We start from the raw sequence: 16,004 nt of genomic DNA on the forward strand, positions 1-16,004 counted from the left end.
TTAGGGTTTCCAACTAGGGTTTCAAACTAGGGTTAGGGTTTGGAAGTAGGGTTCAAAACTAGGGTTAGGGTTTCAAAGTAGGGTTTCAAACTAGGGTTAGGGTTTCCAACTAGGGTTTCAAACTAGGGTTAGGGTTTCAAACTAGGGTTTGGGTTTGGAAGTAGGGTTCAAAACTATGGGTAGGGTTTCAAACTAGGGTTAGGGTTTCCAACTAGGGTTTCAAACTAGGGTTAGGGTTTGGAAGTAGGGTTCAAAACTAGGGTTAGGGTTTCAAACTAGGGTTAGGGTTTCCAACTAGGGTTTCAACCTAGGGTTAGGGTTTGGAAGTAGGGTTCAAAACTAGGGTTAGGGTTTCAAATTAGGGTTTCAAACTAGGGTTAGGGTTTGGAAGTAGGGTTCAAAACTAGGGTTAGGGTTTCAAACTAATGTTAGGGTTTCCAACTAGGGTTTCAAACTAGGGTTAGGGTTTGGAAGTAGGGTTCAAAACTAGGGTTAGGGTTTCAAACTAGGGTTAGGGTTTCCAACTAGGGTTTCAAACTAGGGTTAGGGTTTGGAAGTAGGGTTCAAAACTAGGGTTAGGGTTTCAAACTAGGGTTAGGGTTTCCAACTAGGGTTTCAAACTAGGGTTAGGGTTTGGAAGTAGGGTTCAAAACTAGGGTTAGGGTTTCAAACTAGGGTTTCAAACTAGGGTTAGGGTTTCCAACTAGGGTTTCAAAACTAGGGTTAGGGTTTCCAACTAGGGTTAGGGTTTCCAACTAGGGTTTCAAACTAGGGTTAGGGTTTGGAAATAGGGTTCAAAACTATGGTTAGGGTTTCAAAATAGGGTTTCAAACTAGGGTTAGGGCTTCCAACTAGGTTTTCAAACTAGGGTTAGGGTTTGGAAGTAGAGTTCAAAACTATGGTTAGGGTTTCAAACTAGGGTTAGGGTTTCCAACTAGGGTTTCAAAACTAGGGTTAGGGTTTCAAACTAGGGTTAGGGTTTCCAACTAGGGTTTCAAACTAGGGTTAGGGTTTGGAAGTAGGGTTCAAAACTATGGGTAGGGTTTCAAACTAGGGTTAGGGTTTCCAACTAGGGTTTCAAACTAGGGTTAGGGTTTGGAAGTAGGGTTCAAAACTATGGTTAGGGTTTCAAACTAGGGTTAGGGTTTCCAACTAGGGTTTCAAACTAGGGTTAGGGTTTGGAAGTAGGGTTCAAAACTAGGGTTAGGGTTTCAAATTAGGGTTTCAAACTAGGGTTAGGGTTTCCAACTAGGGTTTCAAAACTAGGGTTAGGGTTTCCAACTAGGGTTAGGGTTTCCAACTAGGGTTTCAAACTAGGGTTAGGGTTTCCAACTAGGGTTTCAACCTAGGGTTAGGGTTTGGAAGTAGGGTTCAAAACTAGGGTTAGGGTTTCAAATTAGGGTTTCAAACTAGGGTTAGGGTTTCCAACTAGGGTTTCAAAACTAGGGTTAGGGTTTCCAACTAGGGTTAGGGTTTCCAACTAGGGTTTCAAACTAGGGTTAAGGTTTGGAAGTAGGGTTCAAAACTATGGTTAGGGTTTCAAAATAGGGTTTCAAACTAGGGTTAGGGCTTCCAACTAGGTTTTCAAACTAGGGTTAGGGTTTGGAAGTAGAGTTCAAAACTATGGTTAGGGTTTCAAAGTAGGGTTTCAAACTAGGGTTAGGGTTTCCAACTAGGGTTAGGGTTTCCAACTAGGGTTTCAAACTAGGGTTAGGGTTTGGAAGTAGGGTTCAAAACTATGGTTAGGGTTTCAAAGTAGGGTTTCAAACTAGGGTTAGGGTTTCCAACTAGGGTTTCAAACTAGGGTTAGGGTTTCGAAGTAGGGTTCAAAACTATGGTTAGGGTTTCAAAGTAGGGTTTCAAACTAGGGTTAGGGTTTCCAACTAGGGTTTAAAACTAGGGTTAGGGTTTGGAAGTAGGGTTTGAAATTATGGTTAGGGTTTCAAAGTAGGGTTTCAAACTAGGGTTAGGGTTTCCAACTAGGGTTTCAAAACTAGGGTTAGGGTTTCAAACTAGGGTTAGGGTTTCCAACTAGGGTTTCAAACTAGGGTTAGGGTTTGGAAGTAGGGTTCAAAACTATGGTTAGGGTTTCAAAGTAGGGTTTCAAACTAGGGTTAGGGTTTCCAACTAGGGTTTCAAACTAGGGTTAGGGTTTCAAACTAGGGTTAGGGTTTCCAACTAGGGTTTCAAACTAGGGTTAGGGTTTGGAAGTAGGTTTCAAAACTATGGGTAGGGTTTCAAACTAGGGTTAAGGTTTCCAACTAGGGTTTCAAAACTAGGGTTAGGGTTTCAAACTAGGGTTAGGGTTTCCAACTAGGGTTTCAAACTAGGGTTAGGGTTTGGAAGTAGGGTTCAAAACTATGGTTAGGGTTTCAAAGTAGGGTTTCAAACTAGGGTTAGGGTTTCCAACTAGGGTTTCAAACTAGGGTTAGGGTTTCGAAGTAGGGTTCAAAACTATGGTTAGGGTTTCAAAGTAGGGTTTCAAACTAGGGTTAGGGTTTCCAACTAGGGTTTAAAACTAGGGTTAGGGTTTGGAAGTAGGGTTTGAAATTATGGTTAGGGTTTCAAAGTAGGGTTTCAAACTAGGGTTAGGGTTTCCAACTAGGGTTTCAAAACTAGGGTTAGGGTTTCAAACTAGGGTTAGGGTTTCCAACTAGGGTTTCAAACTAGGGTTAGGGTTTGGAAGTAGGGTTCAAAACTATGGTTAGGGTTTCAAAGTAGGGTTTCAAACTAGGGTTAGGGTTTCCAACTAGGGTTTCAAACTAGGGTTAGGGTTTCCAACTAGGGTTTCAAACTAGGGTTAGGGTTTCAAACTAGGGTTAGGGTTTCCAACTAGGGTTTAAAACTATGGGTAGGGTTTCAAAGTAGGGTTTCAAACTAGGGTTAGGGTTTCCAACTAGGGTTTCAAACTAGGGTTAGGGTTTCCAACTAGGGTTTCAAAACTAGGGTTAGGGTTTCAAACTAGGGTTAGGGTTTCCAACTAGGGTTTCAAACTAGGGTTAGGGTTTGGAAGTAGGGTTCAAAACTAGGGTTAGGGTTTCAAAGTAGGGTTTCAAACTAGGGTTAGGGTTTCCAACTAGGGTTTCAAACTAGGGTTAGGGTTTCAAACTAGGGTTAGGGTTTCCAACTAGGGTTTCAAACTAGGGTTAGGGTTTGGAAGTAGGTTTCAAAACTATGGGTAGGGTTTCAAACTAGGGTTAAGGTTTCCAACTAGGGTTTCAAAACTAGGGTTAGGGTTTCAAACTAGGGTTAGGGTTTCCAACTAGGGTTTCAAACTAGGGTTAGGGTTTGGAAGTAGGGTTCAAAACTATGGTTAGGGTTTCAAAGTAGGGTTTCAAACTAGGGTTAGGGTTTCCAACTAGGGTTTCAAACTAGGGTTAGGGTTTCGAAGTAGGGTTCAAAACTATGGTTAGGGTTTCAAAGTAGGGTTTCAAACTAGGGTTAGGGTTTCCAACTAGGGTTTAAAACTAGGGTTAGGGTTTGGAAGTAGGGTTTGAAATTATGGTTAGGGTTTCAAAGTAGGGTTTCAAACTAGGGTTAGGGTTTCCAACTAGGGTTTCAAAACTAGGGTTAGGGTTTCCAACTAGGGTTTCAAACTAGGGTTAGGGTTTGGAAGTAGGGTTCAAAACTATGGTTAGGGTTTCAAAGTAGGGTTTCAAACTAGGGTTAGGGTTTCCAACTAGGGTTTCAAACTAGGGTTAGGGTTTGGAAGTAGGGTTCAAAACTAGGGTTAGGGTTTCAAAGTAGGGTTTCAAACTAGGGTTAGGGTTTCCAACTAGGGTTTCAAACTAGGGTTAGGGTTTCAAACTAGGGTTAGGGTTTGGAAGTAGGGTTCAAAACTATGGGTAGGGTTTCAAACTAGGGTTAGGGTTTCCAACTAGGGTTTCAAAACTAGGGTTAGGGTTTCCAACTAGGGTTAGGGTTTCCAACTAGGGTTTCAAACTAGGGTTAGGGTTTGGAAGTAGGGTTCAAAACTAGGGTTAGGGTTTCAAAGTAGGGTTTCAAACTAGGGTTAGGGTTTCCAACTAGGGTTTCAAACTAGGGTTAGGGTTTCAAACTAGGGTTTGGGTTTGGAAGTAGGGTTCAAAACTATGGGTAGGGTTTCAAACTAGGGTTAGGGTTTCCAACTAGGGTTTCAACCTAGGGTTAGGGTTTGGAAGTAGGGTTCAAAACTAGGGTTAGGGTTTCAAATTAGGGTTTCAAACTAGGGTTAGGGTTTCCAACTAGGGTTTCAAAACTAGGGTTAGGGTTTCCAACTAGGGTTAGGGTTTCCAACTAGGGTTTCAAACTAGGGTTAAGGTTTGGAAGTAGGGTTCAAAACTATGGTTAGGGTTTCAAAATAGGGTTTCAAACTAGGGTTAGGGCTTCCAACTAGGTTTTCAAACTAGGGTTAGGGTTTGGAAGTAGAGTTCAAAACTATGGTTAGGGTTTCAAAGTAGGGTTTCAAACTAGGGTTAGGGTTTCCAACTAGGGTTAGGGTTTCCAACTAGGGTTTCAAACTAGGGTTAGGGTTTGGAAGTAGGGTTCAAAACTATGGTTAGGGTTTCAAAGTAGGGTTTCAAACTAGGGTTAGGGTTTCCAACTAGGGTTTCAAACTAGGGTTAGGGTTTCGAAGTAGGGTTCAAAACTATGGTTAGGGTTTCAAAGTAGGGTTTCAAACTAGGGTTAGGGTTTCCAACTAGGGTTTAAAACTAGGGTTAGGGTTTGGAAGTAGGGTTTGAAATTATGGTTAGGGTTTCAAAGTAGGGTTTCAAACTAGGGTTAGGGTTTCCAACTAGGGTTTCAAAACTAGGGTTAGGGTTTCAAACTAGGGTTAGGGTTTCCAACTAGGGTTTCAAACTAGGGTTAGGGTTTGGAAGTAGGGTTCAAAACTATGGTTAGGGTTTCAAAGTAGGGTTTCAAACTAGGGTTAGGGTTTCCAACTAGGGTTTCAAACTAGGGTTAGGGTTTCAAACTAGGGTTAGGGTTTCCAACTAGGGTTTCAAACTAGGGTTAGGGTTTGGAAGTAGGTTTCAAAACTATGGGTAGGGTTTCAAACTAGGGTTAAGGTTTCCAACTAGGGTTTCAAAACTAGGGTTAGGGTTTCAAACTAGGGTTAGGGTTTCCAACTAGGGTTTCAAACTAGGGTTAGGGTTTGGAAGTAGGGTTCAAAACTATGGTTAGGGTTTCAAAGTAGGGTTTCAAACTAGGGTTAGGGTTTCCAACTAGGGTTTCAAACTAGGGTTAGGGTTTCGAAGTAGGGTTCAAAACTATGGTTAGGGTTTCAAAGTAGGGTTTCAAACTAGGGTTAGGGTTTCCAACTAGGGTTTAAAACTAGGGTTAGGGTTTGGAAGTAGGGTTTGAAATTATGGTTAGGGTTTCAAAGTAGGGTTTCAAACTAGGGTTAGGGTTTCCAACTAGGGTTTCAAAACTAGGGTTAGGGTTTCAAACTAGGGTTAGGGTTTCCAACTAGGGTTTCAAACTAGGGTTAGGGTTTGGAAGTAGGGTTCAAAACTATGGTTAGGGTTTCAAAGTAGGGTTTCAAACTAGGGTTAGGGTTTCCAACTAGGGTTTCAAACTAGGGTTAGGGTTTCCAACTAGGGTTTCAAACTAGGGTTAGGGTTTCAAACTAGGGTTAGGGTTTCCAACTAGGGTTTAAAACTATGGGTAGGGTTTCAAAGTAGGGTTTCAAACTAGGGTTAGGGTTTCCAACTAGGGTTTCAAACTAGGGTTAGGGTTTCCAACTAGGGTTTCAAAACTAGGGTTAGGGTTTCAAACTAGGGTTAGGGTTTCCAACTAGGGTTTCAAACTAGGGTTAGGGTTTGGAAGTAGGGTTCAAAACTAGGGTTAGGGTTTCAAAGTAGGGTTTCAAACTAGGGTTAGGGTTTCCAACTAGGGTTTCAAACTAGGGTTAGGGTTTCAAACTAGGGTTAGGGTTTCCAACTAGGGTTTCAAACTAGGGTTAGGGTTTGGAAGTAGGTTTCAAAACTATGGGTAGGGTTTCAAACTAGGGTTAAGGTTTCCAACTAGGGTTTCAAAACTAGGGTTAGGGTTTCAAACTAGGGTTAGGGTTTCCAACTAGGGTTTCAAACTAGGGTTAGGGTTTGGAAGTAGGGTTCAAAACTATGGTTAGGGTTTCAAAGTAGGGTTTCAAACTAGGGTTAGGGTTTCCAACTAGGGTTTCAAACTAGGGTTAGGGTTTCGAAGTAGGGTTCAAAACTATGGTTAGGGTTTCAAAGTAGGGTTTCAAACTAGGGTTAGGGTTTCCAACTAGGGTTTAAAACTAGGGTTAGGGTTTGGAAGTAGGGTTTGAAATTATGGTTAGGGTTTCAAAGTAGGGTTTCAAACTAGGGTTAGGGTTTCCAACTAGGGTTTCAAAACTAGGGTTAGGGTTTCCAACTAGGGTTTCAAACTAGGGTTAGGGTTTGGAAGTAGGGTTCAAAACTATGGTTAGGGTTTCAAAGTAGGGTTTCAAACTAGGGTTAGGGTTTCCAACTAGGGTTTCAAACTAGGGTTAGGGTTTCAAACTAGGGTTAGGGTTTCCAACTAGGGTTTAAAACTATGGGTAGGGTTTCAAAGTAGGGTTTCAAACTAGGGTTAGGGTTTCCAACTAGGGTTTCAAACTAGGGTTAGGGTTTCCAACTAGGGTTTCAAAACTAGGGTTAGGGTTTCAAACTAGGGTTAGGGTTTCCAACTAGGGTTTCAAACTAGGGTTAGGGTTTGGAAGTAGGGTTCAAAACTAGGGTTAGGGTTTCAAAGTAGGGTTTCAAACTAGGGTTAGGGTTTCCAACTAGGGTTTCAAACTAGGGTTAGGGTTTCAAACTAGGGTTAGGGTTTGGAAGTAGGGTTCAAAACTATGGGTAGGGTTTCAAACTAGGGTTAGGGTTTCCAACTAGGGTTTCAAAACTAGGGTTAGGGTTTCCAACTAGGGTTAGGGTTTCCAACTAGGGTTTCAAACTAGGGTTAGGGTTTGGAAGTAGGGTTCAAAACTAGGGTTAGGGTTTCAAAGTAGGGTTTCAAACTAGGGTTAGGGTTTCCAACTAGGGTTTCAAACTAGGGTTAGGGTTTCAAACTAGGGTTTGGGTTTGGAAGTAGGGTTCAAAACTATGGGTAGGGTTTCAAACTAGGGTTAGGGTTTCCAACTAGGGTTTCAAAACTAGGGTTAGGGTTTCAAAACTAGGGTTAGGGTTTCCAACTAGGGTTTCAAACTAGGGTTAGGGTTTGGAAGTAGGGTTTAAAACTATGGTTAGGGTTTCAAAGTAGGGTTTCAAACTAGGGTTAGGGTTTCCAACTAGGGTTTCAAAACTAGGGTTAGGGTTTCAAACTAGGGTTAGGGTTTCCAACTAGGGTTTCAAACTAGGGTTAGGGTTTGGAAGTAGGGTTCAAAACTAGGGTTAGGGTTTCCAACTAGGGTTTCAAAACTAGGGTTAGGGTTTCAAACTAGGGTTAGGGTCTCGAACTAGGGTTTCAAAAATATGGTTAGGGTTTCAAACTTGGGTTAGGATTTCCAACTAGGGTTTCAAACTAGGGTTAGGGTTTGGAAGTAGGGTTCAAAACTATGGTTAGTGTTTCTAATCTGGAAACCTGAAACCTACTTTTAAACCCTAATTTAAAACCCTCACCCTCGCTCAAAGTCTACTTTGAAACCCTAACCCTAGTTTGAAACCCTAATTTTAACCGGAGCTCCACCTTTATCTGGAGTTGACCCGTATTCATGTCGGCCCTTCCAAAGCCACTTAGTCCACTCTGCTTCCGAGCGGCGCCAACTTCATTTTTGGTGCGGCAAACAAAAACGCCCCCGTGAAAGTTTGACGACGCTTTGTCCCTCGTCGGCAACCCACGCGAGCCTCTTCTTCCTCTTCCTCGTCTTCTTGCCTCCGCTTGACACTTGGGCCAGGAAGACGGACCAAAAAAAAAAAGAAAAAACCCGAACAACAACAACAATTATATTCTTGGGGAATAAGTCCCCAAATAAGCACACAAATGAGAAATGTTGCCGAGGCGCATTTCAAACATTCTCGCTTGAATGTCACACCATTGCTTTCTTGCACCTTTCAAAGGTCACCCCAGCCAAATGGCTGCTGAGCATTGATTCACTCGCACACGCGTGCGCCGTACGCAGTCACGCACGCAGATCCAACTCACAGGCCGTTTTGATTAGGCACACAATGCAACGCGGCGCTTCGGGCAAAGCAAAACCAAAGCGCTTCCTTCTGCTTGAGGTCACTGGCGGGCGCGGCTTCTTTTTCACACTCAAATCTTTTCGAACCCTTGGCCTCATTTTGATTGCCGTTTTATTTTCTCTGTCGTTTTTATAGAAGAGCAGCATAGTTGGCTAGCTCGTCAAACGGTTGCGCAATCCCGTTCTTTCCCCTGGCCTCCGTGGTGCTGCACTCAAACAATTTCATTTCATTTCACTTTTGGACTGGGCACTTTATGCGTCCAAGTGAGTTTATTTGGTGTGTTTGCGTAACATGTACTTTTGTGTGCTTTTGCATCCTTTCAGCAGGCAAGCGACTGTCCGCGGTTTTTTTTTTTTTTTTCTTCCTTCTGTGGACAAATGACCAAAAGTGTTTATTGTTCCTGCTTCAGCAATTTCCCCCCCCCCACACACACATATTTTCCAGGAGAGCAAATTTCTCAACTTCTATTTTACTGAGGCGTTCTTTTTTCTTGTAAAAGGAAACAAAACAGTTTGCCATCAAGTCTACTGATTTATTTTTCCGTTTCCATGTCCCCTTTTCTAAGACAAGCGCATCAACAACATTTCTAAACATTTTTTTTGTCTTTCTAGAGGAACAGAAGAAGAACAAAAGTAGTCGTTTGAATACTAAGTCATCATCAATAAGTAGCATCAGCACAAAATTGAAAAAGTGAGCCTCATTCAACTGAGGCTCTGGTCTACAAAAATACATCCAGGTAGGCTTTTACCTTCTAGCTGACACTTTTTTTTTTTTTTTTTTTTTGCCTTCATTTTTATTTTTGTCCCACACAAGCGATGGCGGCAACCTACAACACCACAATTGTTCGCGACGTACCCACGGAAAATCTCTCAGCATCACCGTTGCAGCTGCACGAAAGCGACGGCGACCACCATTCCGCCGTGCGAAAGGTCACCAAAAGTGTCTGAATCAAGCTGGCAAATGATTCCGTGTCTCTTTCCGCTCCTTGGTGTGAGCGAGCCAGCGAGCCAGCATGTCGCCATGGGAACCAAATCAACCCCACAACAAATTCATGTCATTGTTTTGTTCCTCGGCAATACAATTAAATGTTAAGTCGGAGGCCGCCGGTGGATGTTTTGTTTTGACATGGACAAACGTAATCAAACACCCCCGTAATCAATCAACCAATCGATTAGCGGCAGCCGATAGGAAGTCATGACAGTGGAACCTCGGTTTTCTATATTCTTTCCAAAAGGAAATATTGCCTGGAGTGGTTTGACTTTGGCTTTGTGGAACAGATTCATCCCAAAGACCAAAATTCCACTGTCGTTGAATTTGGAACGTTTTGGCATTTTGCGCTTGGGGTTTTGCGGGAGCCGCTCGGAGGTCATCCGCACGTCACGCTCGCGTGAGTTTGGTGCCGAAGAACACTTGCAATTGGGCAAACCTCCGCTTCGGTTCGCGCCCGTTCCCGGGTGGGCGTCCCGATACTTTTGAACACGGCGTAAGCTCACTTGGGAAATTGAGATCGGCAAATTTGCTTTTGTTGCAATCAAGTGGCGGGCCAGGGCGGGAAGGAGCGCGGCTGTGTGTGGCGCTACATGGCTGGCCGCGCACCTCAGACGGAAAACCTTGAGCACTCATCATCCACTCATTCTCTACTCAGATTTTTCGTGGCCATTTTACGGTAGGAATTCCTATCCAGTGGACGTGTGTTCGCAATCATTTACTCGCTCGCAACTCCCGAATCGCTACCGAGCGACTTACAGCAAAGTGGATTTTTTTTTTGGGGAACTGTGTAGTCCACCGATAAAAGTCCCAATGTAGTGAAGAAGATTTTTGTATGAATCCAAATTTCCGAAGATATTGCTGTACGCTGTTTGTATGTGTTGCCAGCCTACGGTGTTGTCGCGCAATATATATTCGCATTAAGCTAGCCAACTTTAGCTACAGCAGGTTTCGGTGTTGAAATATGCAACGTTGGCTTCTCTTTTTTGTTTGAGGAGCGCCTTGGAACAATCCGTTTCAAATGGAAGCGACAACCAGCTTGAAGCAAACACGCTGGGCTTCTTCGTGCAAGAAAGTGGTCTTTTCTTTTCCTTTCCTTTCCTCCTGCAGTGGTGCCTCAAGATACAAGTTTGACCTCTTCCGTGAGCGCACTCACGGCTCAAAAGTCATCTTTCCCAGGTGAAATGAATTGGAATGCCATGAATCCTTTTCAGCCTTCTATGAAAAATATAGAAACAAAAATAGCACTCCATAATATTGACAGTCCTTAGTAAGTAAAAGTTGTGTTTTTGCTGAGGATAAATGAAGACTATACGCCTGTGAGTATTGCTGGACTATTGCTGGACTATCCGTCTATGTTCAAATGTCTTTTGCTTGAAAGGTTAGAGACCACGACAATCAAGCAATGCTATGTGTTAGCATGAAGCTAATGGACTTTGCTAAGGCTACGCTACGCTACGTGGTTGCTTCGTTTTGTGTTCACTTTGAGTGTAAACTTCGGCTGGGAGTGGCATGAAAGCAGCTCGAAGCCAAAGCGGAAAATAGGCGCCTCGTACCTTGAACAACTTTCAAAAGGCGGGGTCACTCGTATCTCACGGCACCACTGCATTCATTATTTGGGATGAGCGAGTAGCGACCGAGTGAATGAGCACATCCTGGACTTGTCAATTTGTCTCCCCCCCCCCCCCCCCCTCCAAGTGTCTTGAAAGCGCTCCAAAACGGCAGCTAGAACAACACCTGCAAGGGCAGGGCCGCCGGGTGGGGGGGCGCCAGGAGGGCCGGGTGGTGCTGAGTCAGCATGGGGTGAAACTCCGGCGCCAGGGGATACGGGCCATCCAGGAGATGGATGGCCGGCGAGGCCAAGAAAGACGGCGGCGGCGGCGGCGGAGGCGGATTGAGCGCCAGGGGGTGGGGGGCGAAGGCTGGCAGCAGGTGGTGGTACGAGGGGAGCGGGAGGGGCGGGGCCACCAGGGAGAGGTGCTGCTGGATGATGGTGTGACGGAAGGAGAAGGAGGAAGGCGCCGGCGGCGGCGCCAGGAGGACGGGAGCCCGGAGGGGGAGGCACCCCGCAGGGAGGCCAAGCGGGAAACGGGGCCTCTTCTCTGAGGGGACGGGTTCCGTCGCCGTCCCGCCCCCCTGACGCCTCCCGCTGGCACGCTCGTCACGATGACGAGCGCCGTCGCTCGGAGGGGCTTTGGGGTGTGAAATGGGGGCGTCCGCAGGAGGCGCGTCAATGACTTTAGCGTCGACGCGGTCAAGGCTTTGGATGCTTTCATGACATAGACGGCACCCGTATGACGTGACACAGGTGGGACTAAAGCGCCCCGTGACGTCATCAAGGCGAGATGATTGGCTCGCTTCGTTAGCATCCTGTCGCACTTTGTCCGTCCCGTCGGGTGGGAAGTGGCTCGGACTTGTCCCCTCGCTGCTGCGTTGCCGTTTGACGTCGTCGTCGCCGTCGTCATCATGAGCGGCGTCCTCGGAAGGCGTGTCGTCAAGTTTGTCGTGGGCAGAACGGCCGGCGTTGTCGTTAGCATCCCGACATACATCGTCCGTCCCGCCGGGTGAGAAGTGGCTTGGATTTGTCTCTTTTCCGCTTCCTTCGCTCGTTTCTGTTGAGTCCAAAGTTCTCCTCCAAGCCGACGCAACAACTTGTCGTGGTCCTCCTTTGTGTTTCTTCCCAGAATTAGTTTGCGGACACTCTGTCCACTTCCTCTTGCCGCCACCGCTGGCTTCCCGCAAAAGATCCTCGCGGGCGAGCGTCGTGTCCGCGCATCCCGACGGGACGCTCGGCTCGCTTTCTGCCTTTGGTGCATCAAAGGAGCGAACGTGTGCCGCCGCCGTTTGTCTGCGAGCGCACGCCGCGCCGCCTAAGGAAAGGGGGGCGGGGCTAATGGCCGCATCGCTTGCAACTTGGGCATCAGACGACGGCGCGAGATGGATTTGGCGCCGGCGGGCCGCGTCTCGGCGGGGGGACGAGCGGCCGCTAATCGCCGCCTCGCACGCGCTCGCCTCCTGAGCTTTTATCTCCCTGGGATTCCCGCGTCCCTTACCTCCCCAGCTTCGCTGGTCTCCGTCTTGCCGTTTACGCCGCGGCCCCGCGTCCGCGCCGGCGGGGTGGCTGGCAATTTCGGGACAGCGTGGCGTCCGGATAGCGGGGCTAATCGCGGCGCTACACGCCGCCCCCCCGCAGAGGAGCTTTGCGAGCGCGGGACCCCACCCGGTGGATGATTGCGGGCCGGCGCCCGCTTTCACCTGCTTTTGGCGATGACACCGATTTGCGGAAAGATGACACGATAGCGCGTCGTTTCCCTCCTCCTCCTCCTCCTCCCCCCCCGGCCTATTTTCGGGGCCTCCGAGCACCCGCCGCGGCGCCGGATGACTTAATGGCTGCTTTTCCCGCCTCTCGTTTGCTCCGGCGTCTTCTCTTTCCAGCCTGGCCGGCTCACCGAGAGCAGTTATTACTCGGCTCCTCCTTTGCTCTTTCCTTGTCATCTCCTCTCTTCTTTTCCTTCTGCTCCGCTTCCTAGCCCCTCCCCTCTTCTTCCTCCTCCCCCTCCTCCTCTTTGTCAATCCGACACGGGCGGATGCGAAAGCGTCGGCGTGCGGGAACGCGGCGACCGGCTCGCCGCCTTTGCCCCGGCGTGCCGCTTGCGGGGGATCTCCCGCCCGTCCTCCTCCATTCTCATCCCGGCTTCCATCCGACTTCACCCCGCCGCTTTCCCGCCGCCGTTTGATCGCCGACGGCTCAAAGGGCGGCGGCGGCCGCGAGCGGCCGCCGGCGTGCGCTCGGAAGTCGTACAGCAGCGGGTTGACGCCGTAGGAGAGCGCGGGCGACGTCCGGGTGTGGCGGAGCATCTCCGAGGGCCACAGCAGGACGCGGCTGCCGTCGCGGCCCAGGACAGGACAAAAGGGTTCCTCGGGGCGAGCCGGAGGAGATCTCAAGGGCTGCTCCTGGCTGACGTGCTTGGCTTGGCTCTCAAGTGCTGCTTCTGGGAGCTGGCTGAGAGTGGGACAATGTCGCTTTTCAGCGAGGTCGGTTTTGTCAGCGGTTGCAAAGTCAGAACTTGGACGCTCCAAAGGTGGCGGTGGCAGCACTCCAACGGCGGCGGTCGCGTCACGCTCAGCAAGAGTCCCGCCAGTTGTCATCTGGTCTTCTCCAATGCCACTGTCGCCAGCGGTTCCGGTCCTACGTCCGCCTTGCTCCGGGGCTCCCGTCTCAGCCACTTTGGCTCGTGGCCCACTTCCAGCCCGGTCTTCATGTCCAGCAGCAGGAGCGACGGTGACTTGGGCCCCGTCCGGATTTTGGGCCGGAGCGGCGCACCTTACGACGACTTGGGCTCCATTCCCCCTTCCAGCGTTCCCATCTTGGACGGCTCCGGTCCCAAGTCCACGCGCCAGTTCGGCTCCAGTTCCACCAGGGTCCTGGACGTCGGTCGCACCTCCTTCGCCGATTTGAGCTCCCGTGAGACTTTGATCAATCGGTCGGACTCCGGTCCCGCTCGCGTCGCCTGCGTGGGTTACAGTCCCAGTTTGACCAGCGCAATGCGCTCCTGGCCCACAAACGCCGGCGTCTTGAGCATGGGTTCTACTTCCGCCGGTCGACTCAGCTCCAGTTCCTCTTCGCCCGCTGCTCTGTGCTGTGGTCTTAGCTCCTGCATTGATTTGGTCCCTTTGGCCACTTAGTTGGGCTCCAGGAAGCTTGCCGCCACTAAGCTGGACATGTTGGGTTCCATACCCACCGCTGACTTTGGCTCCGGCTCCATCTGGGGCTCCGGCGCCACCGTGGCGGTTACACAAAGACAGGTCGGCGTTCACCTCGCCATCCGGCTCTCCGCTCGGAGCGCGGCCGCGCGGCGCTGTGGCGATCTGCTTCTGGGCAACTTTCCCGTGCGCCCGTTGAGCTCGGCCGTCTCGCGAGCTCCGCCCGGCTTGAATGAAGATGGCGGCCGAGCGGTGCAGGAGAACGCAGCTCCTCTTTGGCAGCGAGAAGCAAACGGGGCGCCCCCTGTTGGCAACGGAGGCGTTGTTTTCAGCGCGGGCGGGGCTGTCGCCGGCTCCGATGGCGTCGCTTAAGAAACCGGGGGCCCAGGGGGCGCCGCTTTGGCCGGCGTCAGCGCTCTCGCCGGCCATGTCGCCGGACGTAACCGAGCTCGCGTTTGCTCGTCGCCACGGCCGCCGCGCGTCGCTCGCCGGTCCGCTTCGCAGCGGGAGACGCGGCGGGCTTTGAGGATTTGGAGGATCTGGAAGGAAGAAGAAGAAGAGGAAGAAGAAGAGGAAGATGGAGCATTACAAGAGAGCTTACATTTGCATGTCCAAAAAAGGCAGAATGAGTTGAAGAAAAGATGATTTGAGGCCGCCGGGCTTCACTTTTGTTGCGCCATCACACATCACAACGCGATTTGCGATTTGCGATTTGCGATTTGCGATTTGCGAGCGTGGGACGCACTCCAGAAGAAACGGGCGGGCGCGCTGATGAATGTGAGGCTTTCTTTCATTTTCATCAAAGTGGAAGATCCGTTTGCGGCCAGATGCCAGACGTTTGCCTGCCTGCCTGCCTGCCTGCCTGCCTGCCTGCCTGCTGCGGGATTTGCGCGCTCGCTTCAAAGACGACCACCGCCATGCGACGGTGGACTGGCCGGCTTGCTCCTCCTACGCCTCCTTCTTTCTGTCCAAAATCTCCCTCGCAACATTATACTCCTCCTCCTCCTCAACTTGGCCCTCCTTTGTTTTCTTCCTTCACCTCAATGTCCTCCTCCGAAACCATCTCCTTCTTCCCAAGCCTCCTCCTTCTAAGCCTCCTCCGCCTAAACCTCCTTCCAAACACCCTCCGCCAGCTTGCCTTGTCTTTCTTTTTCCTAAACCTCCTCCTCCTTAATCTCCTTGTAAGCCACCTCAACCTCCTCCTACGCATTCACCTCCTCCAGCTCTCTCAACCTCTTCCTCCTCCAGCTCAGTAATTATCCTTCTCAGCGTCCTGCTCCTCTTTTTCTTCCCTCCCCCTAACACCAAGAATCCTTCTCCCTTTCCTCCTCTTGCTGAAACTCCTCCTCCGCCTAAGTCACCTCTTAAGCTCCCCACACCTCCTCCTCCTCAGTCTCCTCTTCTCTTTGCTCCTCCTGCAAGAAACTTTGGTGACCATTTAGCGTATTCACGCGCCGGCGACGCCTTTTGCGAACATTTGATTTTTCTTTGAACCGCCCACTTCATTTCTTTTCTTTTTTTCCCGTGCAAAGTGATCCAAAGAAGTGCACCTCCATTTCCAACAAAACAAGCTCAGTGTTCAGCTAACGTCGACTTGCCGGGCTACACAATTGGAAAGAATATCCAGCACAGGAGTTGGACGCATCCCATCAGCAAGAGTGTGACAGGAAGTTTCCTCCAATTGATTCCTGGCCGCTTCCCCCCTCAACCTTGACAAGGATACGAATTAAAGCTGCAGGCGGCGAAGAAGGCCGGGTGCCCCCGCACCCTCCTTGTCATGGCAAATCCTGGACATGATGATCAAACTTTGCCGCCGTGTTCCACGCAAGATGCCGTAGCGAAGACTTTTTGGCAGTCGAGTGGCGCGCATCCGCGTCGTATACCCGCTTTCGATTGCTCGCTGATTTGGGCCGATTCCCGAGTAGGAGGTTGTCGACGCGCTACGAGCCCTGGAATGGGCCCAACATTCCTCCCACGTGCAAGTCGAGACAAGTCGAGTTTATTTCTAGAGGCCTCGATCCCAAATCACATTCCCAGAACAGGCATGTATGCCCTAGTTTTCATATGATTCACTTTTCAACAATTTTTCCCCATCCAAATTTCATCTCCGTTTTTGTACATGCGCTGTGTTGTCATACAAAAAAAAACAAA

The 16,004-nt window shown here is 49.0% G+C and overlaps 1 protein-coding gene and 1 long non-coding RNA gene across 4 annotated transcripts in view; one reads left to right on the plus strand and one right to left on the minus strand.

Annotated features, from left to right (window-relative positions):
- Positions 1 to 8,871, plus strand: part of LOC147140241 (uncharacterized) — a 30,615-nt gene extending 21,744 nt beyond the window's left edge. Inside the window, exon 3 of the long non-coding RNA XR_015088735.1 lies at positions 8,774 to 8,871. This is a non-coding gene — a long non-coding RNA (uncharacterized LOC147140241). The remainder of the gene's footprint in view (positions 1 to 8,773) is intronic.
- Positions 8,674 to 16,004, minus strand: part of LOC147140242 (uncharacterized) — a 47,853-nt gene continuing 40,522 nt past the window's right edge. For all 3 annotated transcript variants that reach the window (XM_086045562.1, XM_086045561.1, XM_086045563.1), the window contains one exon: positions 8,674 to 14,392. In XM_086045562.1, the coding sequence (XP_085901688.1) occupies positions 10,875 to 14,392 (3,518 nt within the window). In that variant the 3' untranslated portion in view covers positions 8,674 to 10,874. The remainder of the gene's footprint in view (positions 14,393 to 16,004) is intronic.

This window comes from Filicampus tigris, chromosome 11, assembly GCF_054856515.1.
Source record: "Filicampus tigris isolate MCC_2025a chromosome 11, RoL_Ftig_1.0, whole genome shotgun sequence".
NCBI lineage: Eukaryota > Metazoa > Chordata > Actinopteri > Syngnathiformes > Syngnathidae > Filicampus > Filicampus tigris.